This window comes from Gordionus sp. m RMFG-2023, chromosome 2 (assembly GCF_954871325.1).
Source record: "Gordionus sp. m RMFG-2023 chromosome 2, tfGorSpeb1-WG-v2, whole genome shotgun sequence".
NCBI classification, from domain to species: Eukaryota; Metazoa; Nematomorpha; class Gordioida; order Chordodea; family Parachordodidae; genus Gordionus; species Gordionus sp. m RMFG-2023.
This window is the reverse complement of record NC_088776.1, coordinates 11,682,470-11,701,482: the sequence shown is the minus strand read 5'-3', so window position 1 is coordinate 11,701,482 and position 19,013 is coordinate 11,682,470. Positions and strand designations below refer to the sequence as shown.

At 25.7% G+C, this 19,013-nt stretch overlaps 1 protein-coding gene across 1 annotated transcript; it reads right to left on the bottom strand.

The window, feature by feature from the left end:
- Window positions 1–349: 349 nt before the first annotated feature.
- LOC135924073 (MFS-type transporter SLC18B1-like) lies at window positions 350–14,192 on the bottom strand. The gene is made up of 10 exons (XM_065459121.1): window positions 14,091–14,192; window positions 11,021–11,116; window positions 10,716–10,850; window positions 9,775–9,843; window positions 8,393–8,486; window positions 7,706–7,880; window positions 5,652–5,747; window positions 2,921–3,004; window positions 2,357–2,450; window positions 350–472 (listed from the first exon to the last, which is right to left on the bottom strand). The coding sequence occupies exons 1-10, from the start codon at window positions 14,190–14,192 to the stop codon at window positions 350–352; spliced, it is 1,068 nt and encodes a 355-aa protein (XP_065315193.1).
- Window positions 14,193–19,013: the final 4,821 nt, after the last annotated feature.

Below are 19,013 nucleotides of genomic sequence, written 5' to 3'. Positions count from 1 at the left end.
ACCCTGAATACACCTGAATCCTATCCTGGTTTATTGATATTTAATTGTACCAGAATCCAAACCTGAACTCATTTTTTAGGAAGGAGGGTTCAGGGATTTTATTAATAATAATTTTTCTTCTCTGTAAACCTTCATATAATAAATAAATGTATCTTATTATAAACAATTCTAGTCATGGCACAAAATATATTTATTCCTTATATGAATTAATACGATTAGAATTTGTAATTCCTAAAGTAAACTCTAATATTTTAAATATCAGATTTTTCATTTATATAATTGTTAATAAAAAAACAATGGATCTATTTCATTCACAAATAATAGATAAGATATATTAAATAAATTTATTTTAAGTCCATAATAATTGTTCATCCTGATGTTCTGTGATTGGAGTAGTGTCGCCGTTTAAAGGATTATTTTGACGAGTTTCAATTGCACTTTTCTTTGAAATTAACCCTAAACCTATGAATACCTTTATAACAATAAAATGAATGTAATTTTTTTTTAAATTTATATAATTTAGATATTGTCAAAATGAATTAAGTGTTGATGATAGGCTTGCTTTGAAACTTAATTCTTAATAATAATTTAAAATTTTATTCTACTAAATTATCTTGGCGATTTAGCAACTATTGTATCTCTATTTAAACAATTAAAAATAGAAATGAGAATTAAACTTTGTGAAAATATTGAGAATAATGTATCACATTTACAACACACAAGTGTAGTAAACTACACCCAAATCAATGGGAGGGGTGAAACTTTTTTTTATCCTAAATTTATAGTATCAGAAGAAAATTTATTTAACCAATCTTAAATAAAGTGTAGGAATATCTTCTAAATATATTGCAAAAATATATAAATACTTTATACTGTAAAATGGCATAGAAAGGTTTGAAAAAAATACTATTTTATAATTAAGGGGATCAATGATAGATATTAAATGGGAAGAGGAAAATTTATACCACGCCCCTCCTCAAGTTTCAACCCCTGCAACTTATCTATACAATTTTTTATGAAAAAATTATACATAATAAAAAATGAAAATTTTTTGAATATCCTTAAAAAGTGTGAAAGCTCAAAATTCATAATATTGGGTAAGGGGGGGGGGGTATTAGTAGAGTGATATATATATTAAAATTCATAATTTTAAGCCTTATTGTTGAATCTTTTATAAAGCAAAATCAATTTTTAAGCTAATATTGAGAAAATGGAATAGATTCAATCTATATTTTTTTAAAAAAATATTATTCATATCGTATTAAATTATTTAATCATTAAGAGCTCACAAATATGGTATTTTTTTTTGTAATATAGTAAATATTGGGCACTTTTTAATTAAAAAGTATTCGGCACTTTTTAATTTAAATTTAGTTAAAACTAGTAAAAATTTGATATATAATTTTTTAAATATAGCATTAAATGTAGAAGATGCGATCGACAAAAGGTTATTAATTACATGTTTTTAAGATACCATCTACATTCAATTTAATCATTTACCATTAATATCAACATGGTATAAATTTATTTGTTCAATATTTCCAACAGAATTTACTTATTTAACATGTAGACATATAGTAATTTAAAATTGTAATAATACTTAATATTTTAATGGTCTTTTATTAATAATTTTATATTATCTGTTTTTATATTGCTTTCCGGCTATAAATATTTAAATTATGGTTAAATATAAAAGTTAATATAATGGAAAATTTATGTATTAACTTTCATCCTGTTAAATAATTAAGGATACTAAATTGATATTATTTTACACCATAGAGTTATAATTTTTACTTTCACAATTATGTTATTAGAATTTTACCGTTGCTTTATTTAATAAAGATAGTTCTGATATTCCTAATTCTGAGTTAATTCCTAGAAAAATTAAAATCAACCATTCCCTTGCCACAAAAAATAATTAAATATATGCAATTTATAAGTGTGGGCTGTGTTCTTTGCACAATTTTCTATTTAATCAGCCCACAAACGTAAAAATAATAGTCTTATGACTATAATGCATACAAGTACGTGAGGCCTACTCACAAACGTGTAGAGGGCTCCTTATATTATAAATTTCCCCATTTTAAAGTTGTCCAATAAGGTGGAAATGAAAAATACCTAGCGTAGCTCTGTTAAAACTTCAACATCATAGAGTGATGCGTATAATCATGTGTAAATAAACAGTGTATGAAGGACATTCTTTTAATATAAGATCGTAACTGATATTGACAATTTTTTAACAAATCCTTATCCATCAATAATTATAAAATCAAATATATAATGGAAAAAAAACGGAATCATATAAAAATATTTAACTAAATAAATCCTTTCTTAAATAAAAAATATTCGCATTTACCAGGGAAATATTGCAAAATGAGATCGCCACGGATGCCTTGGATATTCCCATGGCTTGAATAAAAAGTCCGCCACACAGAGGACCCATCAAAGCTCTTTTTAATTAATATTTTTTTAATATGCAAATTTAAGCTTTTTAAATGATTTTAAATTATTATAGTGAACTCGGCTGAAAACCTTTTTGTAATTTTAGCGTATTTTTTCCTATAATTCTATATTGTATATAGTAAACTTAATTCTTTCAATAAAATACTTTAAAAAATATCTATATAGATTCATAATATAAATAGACTGATTAAGGCATAAATTTAATAAAAAGTCATGATAGTTAGCTCTATTTTTGCATATTGCAATATAAAAATCGCGGATTATTTAAATACCATTTTTTGATAAATTTTTGAGGCCCTCTTGTGAAGTCCTAATAAGCACAAATAGGAAAAACTGTAATGGCTTTTTTTCGTTCAAATATATCTGCCTTAATGATGAGTCTATTTATATTTTAAGTCTAATGAGAGTGTATATAAAAAATAAATATATTCCCTCTAAATAACTAATAAGTAAATACCCTAAAGATAGAGTGGAATTGTATAGACCAGAGATCACGCCTTTTCTTTGTAAATTAGAGCTTTCATCATCGTTATCTAAAGAACTTAAATATTATTTTTTTTGAATATTCTATTAAATTATACTTCTTCGGTTAAATCATCTAATTCAGCTATAATCGTTTATTTCCTTAAGTAGTGAGTCTTATCGTATTTAATTTTATTTAAAGTTATATATTCAATTTGTATATTTTTCTTTAAAAAAAGGCAACTTTTTCTGTTTTTCATTAATTTAATAAGACTGGTTAATAAAAATGTTATATAAATAGAAAATTGGTGCAGTACTGACTTTATATATATCTTTTTGTCGACTATTTAAATATGTTTTAATAAATCAATAAGCAAATGATCAATCATTTTAAGTTACGCAAAACAGAAACTAAATATAAATTGTGTCAATGATATTTTTGATTGCCCTAAGACGTTAAAATGTTAAAACTAAAATAAATATCAATAAAATAAAACTAAAACATAAAATAAATATATATAACAATCCCTCCTTTGTTTTATTTAAGTGGGAAGTTTGCTAATTTAAACTTTTCGATTCAGTAGCCCCTACATTTTCTGAAGGATCGAAGCAGAATACCCACCTGAAAAGTAACCCCCCCCCTATCGAAAAAATGTTTAATTATTTTTTGACACCCATAAATTTTAAAAATAATTTATATTGCATCAATCTTTAATATATAATGTAAATAAAATGTAAAAAAATATTATTTTTAAATTAATAATTTAGATAAATTGGGGGAAGAGAAAACAGAAGGATTTGTAATTCCATCAATATTTAATTGTTTAAATAAATTTTTTCCCAATGATGAAATTAGATTTCTCTCCTTCATAAAATCTTGTGCCTTTGAAAAAACATTCAAAAATTATTGTTATCTATTAGGATTAAAAAATAATTAAAGACAATAATTTAAATTATACTTCTCAAATTAATCAGATCTTTTGCCAATTGAATTTAATTTATTGCAAACCCTACATCCTTCGAAATGTTGGAAATTTTGTACAAGCCAAACTTGTTATCAACAATATTTTATCCAAAACACAAAGTAATAAAATTAAATTAAATTTTTAGGATCTTCAGGATCCTTTAAATTTGTTAAAGCTGCCCTCTGAGAACCTCATTTCAACACCATTAAAATATATATAAATCTTGTCTAATATTCCTAAAACATTTCGCAGTTCTTTTATTTACATAATTGAACAATAATTAAATTTAATCGATGACAATAGCATCAAAAGTTGCCTTTGGCGACTCCGCTCTAATCAAAGCCTGCACTACATTGATTCTTCCACTATGTTTGAGACTCTTTGCCCAACTAGGAAATTCAAGAGGTAAATTCATGGAATCAAGTTTGGATATTATATTCTTTTCAATATCGAGACCAGTTGTGTTTCCAGTCAATATATGTCTATCAGTCTTTCAATGGGCTTAGGCTTCTTGCTATTTTCAACATATCTTACTATCAAAGTTATTTCTGATTTCGAAACATCATATGTGCCATCAACTATGATTGAAAAGCACCTGTTAAATTCAATCTCATTTTGAATTTTTTTTATAACCATATATTTTCATCATTTCAATGAGAATATTTATGTTATTATATGATAATAGATTTGAATATAATTTCGTTTTTAATCCTTTATTTTTTTTTCTCCCTTCTTCATTTTGTTGTATATACATTTTGAGTACAAGTTCAGAATCTGCAATGAGTTTAATAACCCATCATATTGCCTTCTTGTTGCCTGTTCTCCAAAAGACTTGGTTACTAGATATTAAATAACTCAGACATCTTATTATTATTCTTAAGATAGAACGGTTAATATCCACACATTCTCTTAGGGGTATTATAAATTGTAATATGGAATTTTTATTATGTTAAAGCCTTCCATAATCGGCCATCATATGTGCCTGTGAAGATTCATGCACAATAATATCACGAATAAATTTTATGATCATTATCAGAGTCAGATACTATATTTTCTTCACATTTTCGTTATTATTAGTACACTTTTAAAAAATAATTATATTAATAAAAATATTTATTATACTAACAGCATTGAATTCCCACTTTTTACTTCTTTTTCCTTAAATTGTGATTTATCACCCCTTATAAGATAAGTATAAACAATTAAATATTTAATAAAAAAATTACTATTGCTATTTGTCCAATTTTGAGAATATTCTTAAAAGCTACTATTTCAAAGCTTTTCTTTATATCATTAAAATTAAGCCCACCATGTCTTTTTCTAATGTGGTCTGTCCATTTATCATCTCTTATATTATGCGATGTGCAATTTTTCATTAAGCATTTGAATTTTTTTTTTGGTCAACATTTTTGGGCATTGAAATTGGAAAAATAATTTATGACAAGAAATCTCGGATAATAACCTAATTTACTAAACATCGACCAAATTTTCCGTCAATACATATTAAATTAAATAATTAGGAGGGGGGGGGTGTCCTTTTATTACATACATAAACCAGAAATCAATTGGTTATGGAAGGATGTAGCAAAAAAAATAAAAGAATTAAATTTTTTTTAAAAAGTACCCCCACTCAAATTTTTAGAAGCAGTTGCTTCGGATCCCCTCCCCCCCCCCGTTGTAGGGGCCACTAAACTATTGAAGATCGGGATATTTAGCTTTAAATAAAGAAGTTCTAACTATTTTGAAATAATTTAAAATTACCGTGAGTATTCGAAAAGATCAGCAATGGCAGGAATAAGTTGAGAGGCGTACGCCAATCCCAGAAACATAAACAGTATAGAGTAAGCTAGTTGAGGACTTAAAAAATTTACATAATTGTAAAAAAGAATTAGAAAAAGTCAGATAAATTGCATAGAGATTAAATATTTTATACTGAAACAAGTCATATCCATTTATTTAGAAGTCTTACAATTGAGTCGGTCCGAACGAAAGCCCGTTCCGCGGGCTCGGTCGGGTGTTTTTGTTTCATTTATTAAAATAAAATGATAAATAAAAAAAAAATAATTTTATAAAATCTTAGCGGGGGTCAAGATTGTGCCTAAGATATATTTAAAAAATCAGACAGGGTGCCGGGTTGGGTTCTGGTGTTAAAAAAGAAATATAAATCGGACAAGGCTTTAAAAATTAATAAAAATAGCTCAGACTTGAAGAAATTGAATTTGCAGGCTTTATTTATAATAACAACTATAAATTGAGTATAGAATAATAATAGTCTATTCTTAAATTCAAATATTAAAGATGAAAAATAACTGCAAATTAGGAAAATCTAATATATGGGTAGAAGGTTAAGCAGTGTTTGAACCGTTATGTATAAGAGTTCAGTTCCATTCCGTTTCTTAGTTTAAAATTTTAAAACAGTTTGGTTCCATTTCCGTTATTTTTGAACCAAATGTTCGTTGCGCTTTAGAAATTTATGTCAAATTTTTCAACGATTGCTTACATTTCGTATTTAAAGATCAACCTCGGGGCTAATAACATATATATCACCGCCATCAGAGTAGTAGATATAATCATAATTATCATTCGACCCCATTTGTTCTAAAATTTTCAAAACAGATATAATTAAAATGGTATGGAAGCAGATGTAAATATATTATTACTTATACCAAAGAATCTTCGAAATAAATAATCTCCCAGCTTTAATCATATAATGTGAAAAAGGAAGACCGGATTAATATTATAAACTTTAAAAATAACGACTACATAAAATGTCCATATTTCAAGATACCACCCGAGTTTTTTTTAAGTCAATGTGCTATTTTCAACTTTTAATAATTTTTTGAGGAAATTTTATAAAATTTAAAATATAATTTGTTGGAATATTCCAGCATGTTTAGAAAACATATGTAATTAATTTTTAGAAATTTTGTAAAATTTGTAACTTAATATAATTTATATTAGTTTTTCCATAAGATTATTTTTTATACAAATTATAAATATTTCTATGGTTAGAGCTAATTTGTCTGAATTTCATAGGGATAGATATTCTGGAATACATTTCTGATAAAATCAAATTTTTTTTAAATTTAAAAAATAAATACATGATAAAAAAAATTGGATTATAACACATTGACGTAGTAAAATTCGCTGCACAATATTCTTAGTTACATTAATTTCTAACTTCCCCACTATTTATTCTTTATATTTTTTCCTATAACATCATACATAGCTATAACAATATATAACTATTTTTAATCATAAATTATTATTTTCCCTAATACATGTAACTACTTTTTTTTTAAAAAAACATACTGTCAATTTTTTTTCAATGCTAATTGTGTGATAATGACTAAAAATTGAGATGAGTTTGAAACAAAAATCTACAAGAAATCTTTGAAAATTTTTTTTTAAAGAAGGAAAAAAAATTGATCAAATTTTACCTTAAAAATGCCATGAAATCTTTTTTTTTGTTTTCAAACTCCTGAAAAAAAATAAAATAAAAATGAAACAAATGTGAAATGAATGAAAAAACTAAATATTTGGTTAGACGTCCGATTACTACAGTGAAAACGGTAAAACTGAGCGATAGGGACATGAATAGCAGACCGATCCGAGATGTTTTTAGAGAAAGCTAATCAAAATTGTGATAAATATTTTAAAAAATTGAAAATATTTTATGGTAAATTAATATAATTTTTTAAAATAATAAAAAATAAACTATACTTCAATTTTAAAAATAATATATTTTAAAGATAAAAATAATTCAAATACTTTCTACCATGTCTAATTTAAAGATAAACAGTTTCTAGATTTACTAATTATTTATGTTAACCCTTTCAAGGTAAACAGCCACGAACGCTACCATATACGAAATGCTAAAAGACCCGCCTAAAACCAAGATATTAACGCAAAACACTCGTCCATCTTTCAACAATGCAGCGAATTGAGACAACATATTTCCATTTTCTCGTCTTTCATTGATTTCTGCTTCTAAAGATTTGTCAAAAAATAATTGATGAAATTAAATTAAATAATACCATATTATGCTAAATCTTTCTTTTTATTAACGTGTAATGTAATTATAGTTAGATTTATGTGAAATTGAGTGATTAATAATATCACAGATAATTCCATACTTTTGGTTGGGGGTTTATTAAATATCTATATCTAACACTAGATTGTATATTATATATTTCATTTTCTATCAATATTTAGTTGACTATGGGTGGAACTAATTCCATTACATCTTTGGTCAGCAATTGGTATTATTGGGTTTATATATTGAAACGAAGACCAATATACAATATTTAGTATTTTTCAGCTCAAGAGTAGGCCGGCCATTTGAATTAGATGTAATTACTTTTTAGCCGATTTGATTTTTATTATTATTAATGCATTAGTCTATATATCCTTTAGTCGCCGCTAATAATAAAACTGTAAAGCTACTTAATATTAACAACTTAAACTAAATTTTAAATAAAAATATATATAATATAAATAACCAATTCTAATTTCTGGTATAACAAAATTGACGATGATAGTTGTCCCCAAAATGATCATTCCGAGAACTATGAAAGGAAACTTGAACCCTCCATACTAATGTTCAATATCATTATTTTATTTAAAATAGTATATGTAGGTGATGATGCAAAATCGCTCCATTCGAGCCGATATTTAAAAACGGCGAACTCAATATTATAGCCAGAAATATAATACCTAAGCCTAGAGATTTCTTTGGACATATATGTCCAAACCTTTAGGACATTTATGAGTAAAATCTTCAGGCTTGCGTAATATTTTTTTGGATTAAATATTGAGTTAGTTAGAAATCGGCTCAAATGGAACGATTTCGCATCACTATATTCATGTATATATATATATAACATATCTATATGCCAGTCATCTTCGTATTTCCTTATTTTATCTTATAAAGTCTGAAATTTATAGATCCGTGTATTCCACACAAGCTATAATACATTTCCAAGAAAAATAGATTATTTAAATTTGAAAAATGCTGACTGATTTAAAGTTGATAAAATAGCTCAGTAATTAATTTAAAGTGAAATGAATTTGTTAAAAATATATTATAAAATACTATCCTATATATTTTCAGATATTTTGATCATGGACTTTCGAAACATTTTTAATTAATATATTTATAATACGCAAATTAATAAAGATTTGTATAAGTGTATATGCGAATTGTCGGATTATGTGATTTGACTGTAACATACACAGTACAAATAGGTGCACATATGGGCACAAGCCTCCTAGAAACTTTAAAAAGTATTCACAAATATTTTTTTAACTAATTTTAAGTAAAATATCCCCCTCATTTTAGAATATAAGTACCTTTTCGCAATTTTAAAAATTTTCAAAAAATAAGCCCAATGAAGTTGAAAAAGTTAGTTATGCCCTGACAAATATTATAAATAAAATATATAATTTCTCTATCTAATATGAGCACCATTTGATAGAGTTATAAGTATACCGATTACCGATACCCTTTTTAGAGACTAATTTTTGATAAAGTTTATGTATCCAATTTGTAATAACAATATAAAAGGGGATCCTACTTTTTCCTCATAATTTTTATGATCCGTTATTTTTTATATATTGGAGTTGTCAATCTCCGATAATTTTTTAAATTAAAAAAAAAGAAATGATCGAGTCGTTCATTTATCAAAAAGTCGACATACCCAACTCTTTTTAAAAAAAGTAATATCAAACTTTGATTTTATTAAAATAATATTATATGAGTGTATTATTGTTTACCAAAATAAAATTAAATTGATAGTCTTAATAATTAGTGCTCAAATTAAATATTTATTATATTGTATTTGTATTGTTATGAAGATTGATTTATTGAGTTATAAATATTTACCATGAACAGCCATCCTCCTAGACCATGGCCTCCCATAGCTCCTAAACCTTCACACGTTTCAATAAAACCCTAAATAAAATAAAAATAGATTTAAGATGCTAAAGTGAAAACGATAAAGGTGCTTTAAAAAACGATAAATTTATTTATATAGCTCTATGAATATAATCTAACGTACCTGCAAAATTAACTAAAACTTATGAAGATGATATTTTATAAATATTCAGATTTTTTTAAATATTAATTTAAACTTAGGGTCATACAGACAGGTGGGCGAGCGTAGACATTGGGGCCGCCAAATTTTGCTATTTTATTCAATTATTTTTAGCCTTTTGAAAAATAAGAATTTCTACACAGAATAAAAAGAGATTGGCTATTTAGATTATTATAAAAACAAAAAGAATAAGGTGTTAGTTCAAAATCTAAATAGACTGGTCAAAAATATGATGAATCAGGGCATGTAGTGTTGTTAAACGGCTCGTTTTGAGCCGATTTTTAAAAACGGCTAACTCAATATTTCATTTAGAAAAATATTACGCAACCTGAAGATTTTGCTCATAGAAGGAACAAAGGTCTAGACATATATTAACGAAATCTCGAGGCTTAGATAATATTTTTCTGGCTAAAATATTGAGTTAGCCGTTTTAAAAAATCGGCTCAAAATGAGCCGTTTAACAACACTAAGGGCATGGTCTTTTGTGAGTAATGCCGAAAGTTTAATGCTTTTAATGATTTGTTCATTCATTTTATAAAATATGTTAATTTAATTTTTGGTGCTCACCATATAAATAGTGCTCAAAATATACATTTTTTTATAATATAATACTACCCATTTTAATTAATTTTTTAAATTACTATTTTTCAAATTCATATGAAACAAAATTTGACGGCCCTAAATGCCCGGTGCCGCCTCCTCATCTGCTATGTAAATATAAAGAAAATACGAAAGCTAATCCAATGTTGTCATTAAACAGCTGTGAGACGTACACGAAAGCCGCGAGTAAATATAAACAGCAACCTAGGCCTTGGAAACCTCTAGCTATCATGCAGCACATAATGAAGATCCAAGGTTTTTCGGTCTTGATAAATTAGTTTATATAAATATATTTCAAATTTCTTACTACTCATTGGAATAATTTGATCTCAATTTTTTTATTATATGTTAACCTATAAAATTAATCTTTTATAGTAATGATTTCGTAAATCAAAATAAATCAATTTATTTTATATTTTCACATTTATAACTAACCATCTTTATTTCGCTGACCATAGAAAATGCTAGAGTTGAAGTGGCCACTATCAAAACTCCACCAAGAAATGCTACTCGATAACCTATCTTTGAAAGCTTTTTTTAAAAAAAGAAGTTTAGACAAAGCTTTTTTTAAAAAAAGAAATTTAGACAAAGCTATTTTTCAACGAATATTAGTCTTGATTATCATTATAAAATTAATTCTCAGCATGTGCTTCTGTGTCCTGTTTCCAACCCCAATAACTTTGGTGAACAAGGAGGGAAGTGCATCAAAATGATATTGGGGCGTATCTTATGGAGGTGTATCACTCCTCAGTAGTAATTTGATATATAAGCTACGTCACCCCTTGTTTCATTATATACATAAAAAGATCCCTTTTACATATTGAATTTTTGTATATGTGCGAATAATGAGATATGAAATCTTTGGTTATTCTGAATTTCTCAATTTTTAAGTCATTTACTGTGAACGATTTTGAAATTTAAAAATTTGATATGACTGGAAATATATTCCGGTATGTTATAGAAGTATCTACACTACAAATTTCAGACAACTTTGCCTGTAAACTTTTGAACGACTCTTCATTTATATCAGAGTTTTTAAGGAGCTACATTTTTAAGACATCTGGAGCGCCTCTCCTTTTTAAAAATGAGAAGCGGGAGTGGGAGCTAGTTCCTTTTAGGGCTGGAGTGGATGAGCGCCGCTCCACTGCTCCTTTAAATTTAAGGTATAAATTAAATTATTTTTTAAATATTAATAATATTTGTTAATAAATTCGATAAAAATGAAATTTTATTTTATTTAAATTTATTCATTATTAAATGTTGAGCCGAGTTTTATATTGGTTTTTCTTCTAATCATTTAAATATTAAACATCAAGTTTTTCATTTTTATATTGAAAATTTTGTGGAAAATTTTGTAAGTCATATTAATATTTAATAGATATATAATAAAAAACAGTTTTCGATATTATGGATTTAGAGATCATAGAAGAAGAAATCGAATTTCCATTTCCATCTAAAGGATTGATCCAAATTATCAAACAAATTTAAGGGCAAAATGCCTTTTGTGTTTCATTAAAAGTATTTTATTTTCAAAAGTGAGCAATTCCAATCTAAAAAAGCATCTAAAAGTAAAAAAATATTTCTTACGAAATGATGACTATATTTTTTTTAATTTGGAATAATTTTTTTTAAAATAGTTATAATTATTTTTGGTCAATTCATTATAGTTGAGCTTGGGTTGTTGGATATGATGCTTGTTTAAATATATTTTAATATTTATTTTCATTTTCTCATTACTTGTTCAACCTCCTTTTTTATACCTGAATTAAAAAATATCTTTATAAAATACAATACCCCGCTTCCCTCTAGTGCTCCTTTTAGTATTGCAAAACGGGACTTAGGGGAGAGTGGATGTTTGTTGGATTCTAATTTAGAAAATTTATTACTTTTAAATGCTAATAAAAGATATAAATATTTTGATAGATCATTTAATATAAAAAAACTTTTTGATAAAAAAATATGATTTTGTTTCGTGTCCTTTCTGAAAAAATGAAAATCAAAGGAGCGGTTATGGAATGGCACTCCATTACTTGGAGCGGGAGCTAGCTCCTTTTGAGAAGGTAGGAGCGGGAGCTAGCTACTTTTAAAAAGGAGCGTTAACAACTCTAATTTATATTGATTATGGTATTGCATTTTATTCATATACGCAATTTGGCAAAATTGTCCGAAATTTAAAAGGCGAGAGTTCTATATTCTAAAAGGAGTGTTCTAATGGAACCTATGATATAATTATATTCTTATGTTAGATTATGAAAAAGAAGAAATTCAAATCATTTAATAACTTTTTAATAGAATAAAAAAGAGATTAAAGCAATTTTCAACTTGCATTCAATTCACTTCCTTATATTTTTAAAAAAAATTGGCTAGAAATCAGGATTTTAGGCAAATATTACCCAACACTCAAGATTTCGACTATGGCGGAAAGATATGGCCAACTTCTAGTCAAATCTCCAGGTTTCTATAATATTTGTTTGGATAAAATTTACCGCTTTTAAAATATATCTAGGTTTTTAACAACACTAGTTTGGGAAAGAGAGGAACCTATTTAAAACAATAAATCATAATATTGAATAAAATTTACTTTTGAGTAAAAAATATATAAAAGAAATGATAAAATTTTAGGGTCAGTCAACTTATACAAAATATTTTTTCAAGGCTAGAAATAAATTAGCAATATATTTTAAAACTTAGTTAAAATAATGCAGTATTCCCCCGCAAAAAATTATAACGGGCTAAGCCAAAAAATTCTTATTTTAACGGGAGGTGGGGGGGGGGAGGTCCGAACCGTGCCGTGCGTATCTCATACTAAATCATATCTAATTAATAGATTTATTAATATTTAAATGAAAATTTCACTAGGATATTTTCCTTCTACTTAGTTAAAATAAATGCTGTTAATATTTATTATATACCTTTGGACTCAAGATTATGAAAAACACAAATCTAACCATCTGGAACATTGAAAAAATCGCTCCGATCCAAACATGATTGACCCCTCTTTTAAATGCCTGAATTTTTTTTTTTAAATATAAGATTTTAAAAATATTCAATTTTTAAAAAAAGAAAAAGAGTTTAAAAAAAATAAGGAAAGTTAAAAGATTTTTGACGTACACAATCCGTGAAAATATAAACTCCTAGATTATCTTAGTCTCATTCTTTAACGGTACGTTTTAAAAACTTGGAATGTTAATAGTTAAAAGTTACGCCTATCTTTTAACATTAAAAGAGTTTTAAACGTAGCATTAAAAAAATGTGGGTGTCAGGACATGGCCTTACATAATTACGACTCATTGGCAACACGTTATATTTTAGCGTAAATATATATATAAAAACTGAAAATATATGAATAAATATTTTAGAAAGTTCATTATGTTATATAATAGTATGGTACTGGCAACTATTTCTAGCTTATAAAGATAAAAGATAAGAAGGTTGAAGGTTTACTACTTTTTAAAAAAAATTTAATTTGGAATATTAAATATTTTTTTAAAATTCCTAATATAACCTCTTTTGGAAAGAATGAGGAAATGATGGAAAATGAAGCGTTGGATTGAAGATCCAGTATGCCAATCAGGATTAGAATTAGTATATCTTTCCAGACTACCATGATTAATATTATTTAATCATTAAACCTCCGTATTTGAAAATAATAAATAATAAGGAAAATATATTATTATTTATACTTATCGTTGTCTATATGTAACATTATATCTACAAAAAGCTATAGGCGCAGAAAGATTACTATATATATATATATATTATTTTTTTAAACCATAATATAAAAAAGAGTACATAAATTTAATGGTCATTTTATAAATATAAAATTAAATTTAAGTTTTTTTTCTAACAATTTGATTAATAGTAAACAAATGTATTTTCGATTTTTTTTATTCCGTATGGTAGTTCACTAATGATAAAGATATTGTGATATAAACAAAGTAAAAGAGGAGAAAATTATAAAAATATGTGCCGCTTTATTTATCTACATAAGTGAATACTACAGTTTTTCCTCAGATCTCAGATCGGAAAAATTACCCGACTGATTCAATCACAACATTTTTTTTATTTTATTTTAAATAATCTCGAATCCAATCCGGTAAAAACAAATTAAATTAAATTTGGACTTTTGAGAAATTATACGATATTTTAAGGAAAGTGGGAAAATTATTAAAAGCTAATGAAAAATATAAGTTTTTGGTGTTATTCTTAAAAGAAAATATTTTTGAAAAAAAAAAAATTTTTAAGTTTGTCGAGGTTCAAAATTGACCCGAATTTAAATTTCAAAATAAGATTAGACCCCAATAGATGAGATATTTATCACATCAATTGGAAAGACTGTTTATCGAATACCATTTATTTCATAATAAAGATTGACGTTTATATGATTCACTTTAATACGTTTACGAGGCGCTTTATCACAACAATACTTTGTTATATAAAATTTGATAAAGCGATTCATGATCACGCGACTTTTAATTACATTTTAAAAGGGATTTATTGATTTTATCATTTACTAGTGATGGGAATTACAATAAAAAGGATTGTACAGAAGACTTATTAAAATAAATATAAAATTTTATGATTTATGAGTTAGGCTAAATACTAGCAAAAAAATTATATTTAAATACAAACCGGAGGTGATAAATTTTTGTTTGCAATACCAGTGATAGAGGGGTTTTAAATTATAATGGTAATCCTTTCATATATTTTAAAAATAATAATTTAAATTCTCAATACCCTACTAACTATCATAATGGTTAATTTTAAAGAGTTATTATTTCAAATATGAATAATTAAAAAACCCCTAATTTAGAATGGATGCCTTATTATCAGGGTCAGACTAGCGATGTTGCGGCCTCGTGAGCAAATGTTTTCTAGCAGCCTTATTTTTATGAGGGATTCCCCCATGCCCCAATCTGCGGGTCTTCGGCCCGCTTATACCCGGCCTTCAGTCGGGATCCCTTTAATGGCTTATTCATATTCGCATGTTTTTACTATTTCTTTTAATTTATTTTTAGACAAAAACATATCTAAAACGATGGGTTAAACACAATATTAGTTATCATTTTTATTTTAAAAAAAGATTTATATGAAATGATAATCACATATTTTATTTTAAGAATTGTATATATAAAATCATTAATTGCATATAAAGACATCCTTATAGTAATTGAGCATATAATAAAATATATATTACACATATAAAATAATATTAATTGTACATATAAAATAATATTAATTGTACATATAAAATTATTACATATTGATTGCACTATAAAATCTAAATCATTCATTACATCATATTGCACCGAAAATAAGACTTATTATACATATAAAACCAAGCATATTGCAAATATAGTTTTCCAAATAGAATTTAAATAAATCAATTAAACGAATATTATATATTCTTTTTCAATGGGCCCTAATAAAAATTCCAAATAATTGACCCCATATTTACCCTTAGCCTATTTTTATAGTTTTAAATTTACTAGATGTTCTTTAACAATTTACCAATATGTTGGGAAATTTATTAGTGTATAAATTTTCTTCAAGGATTTTCAGAATACCTTAGATATTTATTTCATCAAAATTCCTGGGATGTAAATATTGCACATTCTGTATAAGCTCTTTATTCCCCGAAAATCTTTTGATTAAACTATTTATAATGTAATTCATTATAAGAAATTGCTTAAAAAAATATAGAGATTAGTCGGATCTTCGTTCATATTTGCATTGATCGCTATACATCCTCCTTGTTAGACTTATTCTAGTTTTTTATATTTCATTTTGAATCCAGTTGTTATCTGGACTTTAAATCAGAAATATTTATATTTAAATTTGTAGCCATTTTTATGTCTTAATTTGATAGGAGGTGGAGGTTATAAAAGATACAGAAGATTTGGCATCTTCAATCATTTTCCAAACCGATCAATCTAAGAAAATTTCAAATTCTGTTTTGCCTTAGTAAGCTCTCTTCATCATATAACTATCTACGGTCATTTTGGCCCATCACCTTGTTTAGCTTCTTGTACTACATATTTGCAAACTAAATTTTTGATACCTAGCTCCCTTTTTTAATATTTTACCTAGAAAAGCATTAATAACTTAACGGTTGTTTTTGTGATAAAATTATTAGAAAATTTCTTCCATTGGATTGTGATTTATCGGGAAGTTTCAACTTGTTTTCCTACGTTTGCTCCTGTAAATAGTCTTTTCAAAATAGTGTTTAAGTATTTTATAATTTTTTATATAATTTGAACCATTTCAAGGAAATTTCTATGAGGCTAGATTTCATTTTCAAGATTACTAAGCGTTCAATTGTGGCCTTAAAAAATATATATTAATCAAAACTTGTTCATTAAAACGGAAACGTTTTTTTCTGAGAAAATAAAACCCTATATAATGGCATCTAAATGATTATTCTCAGGAAATGTATTTATATGATATTCTAAATGCTAAAGGGAAATAATTAACAATAACTTTTAATATATGAAATATATGAATATGATAAGAGAAAAGTCATAACTATAAAAAAAATATATATGTATATATTTTTGTTCTGATCGGCCTCTTTTTTTCATTTTTTTACTAATCGGCCTCAAAAATCGACATTTTCTCGCGGTCTCGTGGGCAAAATGCCCACTTCTTTTTATAACCTGTCCGCCTCTAATTATCTTAGTATATTGTTTCATAAAAATGAGTTTGCTGATAGTTATAACCCTTTTAAATTAGATTGTAAATGATAGCATAAAATTATCCAGAATAAAGTTTTATTTGAAATATAATGACTATGATTGTATGCAATATATGAATTTGGTCGATGTTTAGTAATATATATTATAATAGGAGCAATATATTGCCCTATTTCATCTAAAAAGTTATTAGGTAACACCCCTATATATTTATCCTACTTCTAGTCTACCCCCTTAAAAAAGTAGCAAATTGCACCTCCCACCAACTAGCTCAAGTAGTCATTGACTACATAATCAAACCAACCAGGTCGAAGTTAATCATGTGATTTCTCAATTAACGTCTATAGCAATTGGTCAAAGACTTTACTCAAAAGCAATATTTTTATTATATATAAAGATAATTCATTTAATACGTTGTTATTTTTATATAAAATAATTGTATTTTAACTTGTTAAATTTATTTTTATCTCAATTATATTTAGTAACACTAATTGTGTAAAATATTTTATAAAAACCTTTTAAAAATTTTTGGTTTTGTTTTGAATATCGATGTTTATAATTGTATAGCAATTTATATATTATAAATCCAATTAATTATTCTTAGAACTTGTTCACTTGATTTTTGTCTCATTTATATTTTTATGATAGAATTCAAATAAAAATATTCTTTTTGGATAAGATTAAATTTTTAATTGAACAAATTCGCATTATTATATGAGAATAGTTCATAAAATGATAAATGTAAATTTTTTTCTGCTAGTTAAATTTTCTTTAGTGATTCTTATAAAATATAAAACTAAAAAAAAAAATCTTGTTTGATATTTATTTTACTTCGTAAAATATGTTCTCAGGTAACCAATTTGATTCAAATATAATTTATAAATACTAAATATAAATATAGCAAGGGAACCTACTATTTTATAAAATACATAAGAAAACAATTTTAAATATAAATGTTTTAATTCTAAAAATTCTTAAATGTTAATATTTAATTTCGCCCTTAATTTAATACTTCCGGACAAAAAAAATAACGTATATGTACCAGTGGGTTTTAATAAACCCCAATTTTAAGTGCGTATATTTCCATTTCCATTTCTATTCTTTTTAATTTATTATACTTCGATAAAAAAATTTGGTATAATTATAATTTGTGCCAAAATTTTCTACAAAATTTATTGAATTTTAAAACCGTTATTTCATATAAAACTAATATTTTTTAATTAAAATAAAATAGAAATTTAAAGAAAAATTTCCAATGTTTAAAAATTCTTTCGTAACACTTGTATGTAGGGTTTGAAAGACCCAATTCTCAAATGGCTAATATTTTATAAAATGCTAGACCAAAATTAATATAAAAAATTTGGATATTTCTAAGATAAATGTAATAAAACTACTGATAATCTGATATCATTATGAATTATATAATATTTATATTTACCCACTCTAAAAGTTAAAATATAATTTTTATATTTGCCATACTAAAAGTGGTTATTTAAAATTTTTAATATTAACACACTTTGCGGGCATCTCTCCGCGGTCGATAAAATACATGGAAAATTAAAATACGCTTGACTGATGTTTAAATTTGCTATTGTAAATTTCGACTCGTTATCAACATCTTCGTAATCGGAATCGCGCACGAGTAAGAAAAAAATAGAAAATTTTTTCCTTGCTAATAGGTGTTCGGGGTACAAATATCACCTTCATAAACTTGTGTTATTTGATTAATATTTTAA